We start from the raw sequence: 2,304 nt of genomic DNA, 5'->3' as shown, positions 1-2,304 counted from the left end.
TGTGCCACCCATTCTTAAGAAACCATGAGTGTTGTTGATGGCTAGGGAAGGACCCCACAGACTCCTGTGTGTGAATGCTTGAACCACAGGGAGTGGCACTATTGGAGGAAGGGCGTTACTGTGGGGTGGGCTTTGAGGTTTCCGATGTTCAAGCCCCATCCACTGTGAAAGACAGCCCCCTTCTGCTGCCTGTAGACCAAGAGTTCTTAGTTCCTCTAGCACCAAGTCTGCCTGCATTCTACCATGGTGATAATGGACTAAACCTCTGAAACGGTAAGCCAGCCCCAGTTAAACCTTTTCCTTTATAAGAAGAGTTGCGCTGGTCCTGGTGTCTCCTCCCTCCAGTGAGCCCACGACAGTGAGCTCTCAAGAGTTACCTTCTCTGCTGTTTGGAAATACTGCTTTACGAGGTCTTCTACTCTAAGCGTTGTTCCTTCTGAAGCAGGTTTTGTGATGAGCATCCCAAAGTTGATCTCTTCTCCTACAGAAAGGAGACCAGAAAACCCAGCAGCTTCTATAACACATTCAATAGTCAAACCCTCACCAGCTCCTCAGCGGTCCCACATGAGTTTTCAGGAAAAAAGGAAGCTGTATTTGCTAATGGCCCTGGGGTTATTTTGGATTTGCTTCTTTTTCCACACAGTCCACATTAGCTTTCCTCATCTTAGAGGACCATGGCTCTTGCCACTGTTCTGCTAAGATTGTCTCCAGAGCCTTCCTTTCAGGAAGTATGAGAGTTAAAACACACTCACAATAGCAGAGCGTTCCACTATGTGGCCATCTGCACTTATAATAGAAAAGTGATGGGCAGAACTTCCAGGTCCCAGAACTAATCACGGCAGTATCAAAAAGTGCTGCTGACGTCACACCACACACCCCAGTTCAAAACAAAGGAAGACAGACAGTCTTACTGACAGTGCCTCTCTTTTTTTTTTGTTTTGTTTTTTTTTTGGGTTTTTTTTTTTTTCCGAGACAGGGTTTCTCTGTGTAGCCCTGGCTGTCCTGGAACTCACTTTGTAGACCAGGCTGACCTCAAACTCAGAAATCCACCTGCCTCTGTCTCCCGAGTGCAGGGATTAAAGGCGTGTGCCACCACGCCCGGCCTGACTGTGCCTCTTACAGACAGACTGTATTAAGTTTCAACTGTGAGCACCTGTCAGCATTCTGTGAGAACACTAACAGGAAATTAGATTAATGTACTTCTGGCTAAGTCCCCGTGCCGGGCAGTTTAACAATGCCCACTGGGAAGGAGGTCAGCAAACAGGCCCCACATTTGCTCTGCTGACACCTTCATGGGCTAACTGAAAGACCCCTGCCTATGAGGAAGAGAGCACACAATGGCAGTGTAAGGTAGTACACGCTACAGACAACGAGGCACACTGAGGAGGCAGACTCCACATGCAGCCATCAAAGGCCATCATCTGAGCACAGAGCAAAGAATCGAGATGATACACCAGAGGAGGAAGGCCATTTTCCATGGGGCAAGTCTAGGAGATGACTGGATGGTAGCCACCGGCTCAAACAGTGTGTCTGGCCAGGTGGACACATACCTTTAGGAGCCCAAGGCAGAAGCTTTAGTGTGACTTTACAAATGCAATGCCTGCTCTGCATCTGCCACACACTGCTAGCCATTTAAAACACAATTCTGGTTTTATAAATGAGAAATTTTAACAGTGGAGCTGATACTCATTTATACAATGTCACACACATATTAAAGTATAAGAGTGGCCCAAATAAGAAACTTTCAGTTAAGGCACATATAGGTGACATCATTTCCACCAAGCAACTCGAGTCTAAATAAAAAAGTATTACCCAACCAAAATCTGCTGGAGATAAAACTCAAACCGAGGTAAGAAGTAACTGATTAAAGCTCACAGCCAAAACAAGGTTCTTGCTCATGGCTTTCTGATCTCTATCCTTCAGTATCTTGTGGGGAATTGCAGGCTGGTCTCCAGTGGAGCTGAGGTCTGAACCTGATGGTCATAATTCACCTACATGACACGGTAGGCGTTCCCTCATGCTCCTGGAACTCCGGCCCCTGCCTAAGGTACCACCTCCCATGGCCCCCACAAGAGAAACATGGTCAGTAGTCACGTAAGCAATGGCCCAAGCTTCTGACCTTCAGGCTAAACTCCTCCCCAGTTACCTAGCAACAGTGAAGACTATAACAAGTGGTGCTCAGCCCCCACCTCGCTCTCTTACCCTCTTATTCCTTTGTTCCTTCACCTTTCACTTCTCTATCTTCTTTTCTCTTTGTCTTCTCCTCTCCTCTCCTCTCCTCTCCTCTCCTCTCCTCTCCTCTCC

At 47.3% G+C, this 2,304-nt stretch overlaps 1 protein-coding gene across 5 annotated transcripts in view; it reads right to left on the bottom strand.

The window, feature by feature from the left end:
- Mre11 (MRE11 homolog, double strand break repair nuclease) overlaps nt 1-2,304 on the bottom strand; it is a 50,486-nt gene that overhangs the window by 19,965 nt on the left and 28,217 nt on the right. For all 5 annotated transcript variants that reach the window (XM_021171752.2, XM_021171753.2, XM_021171751.2 and 2 more), the window contains one exon: nt 378-481. In XM_021171752.2, the coding sequence (XP_021027411.1) occupies nt 378-481 (104 nt within the window). The remainder of the gene's footprint in view (nt 1-377; nt 482-2,304) is intronic.

This window comes from Mus caroli, chromosome 9 (assembly GCF_900094665.2).
Source record: "Mus caroli chromosome 9, CAROLI_EIJ_v1.1, whole genome shotgun sequence".
In the NCBI taxonomy this organism is placed as follows: domain Eukaryota; kingdom Metazoa; phylum Chordata; class Mammalia; order Rodentia; family Muridae; genus Mus; species Mus caroli.
Note: the sequence above shows the minus strand (reverse complement) of the source record. Positions and strands in the feature narration are given on the sequence as shown.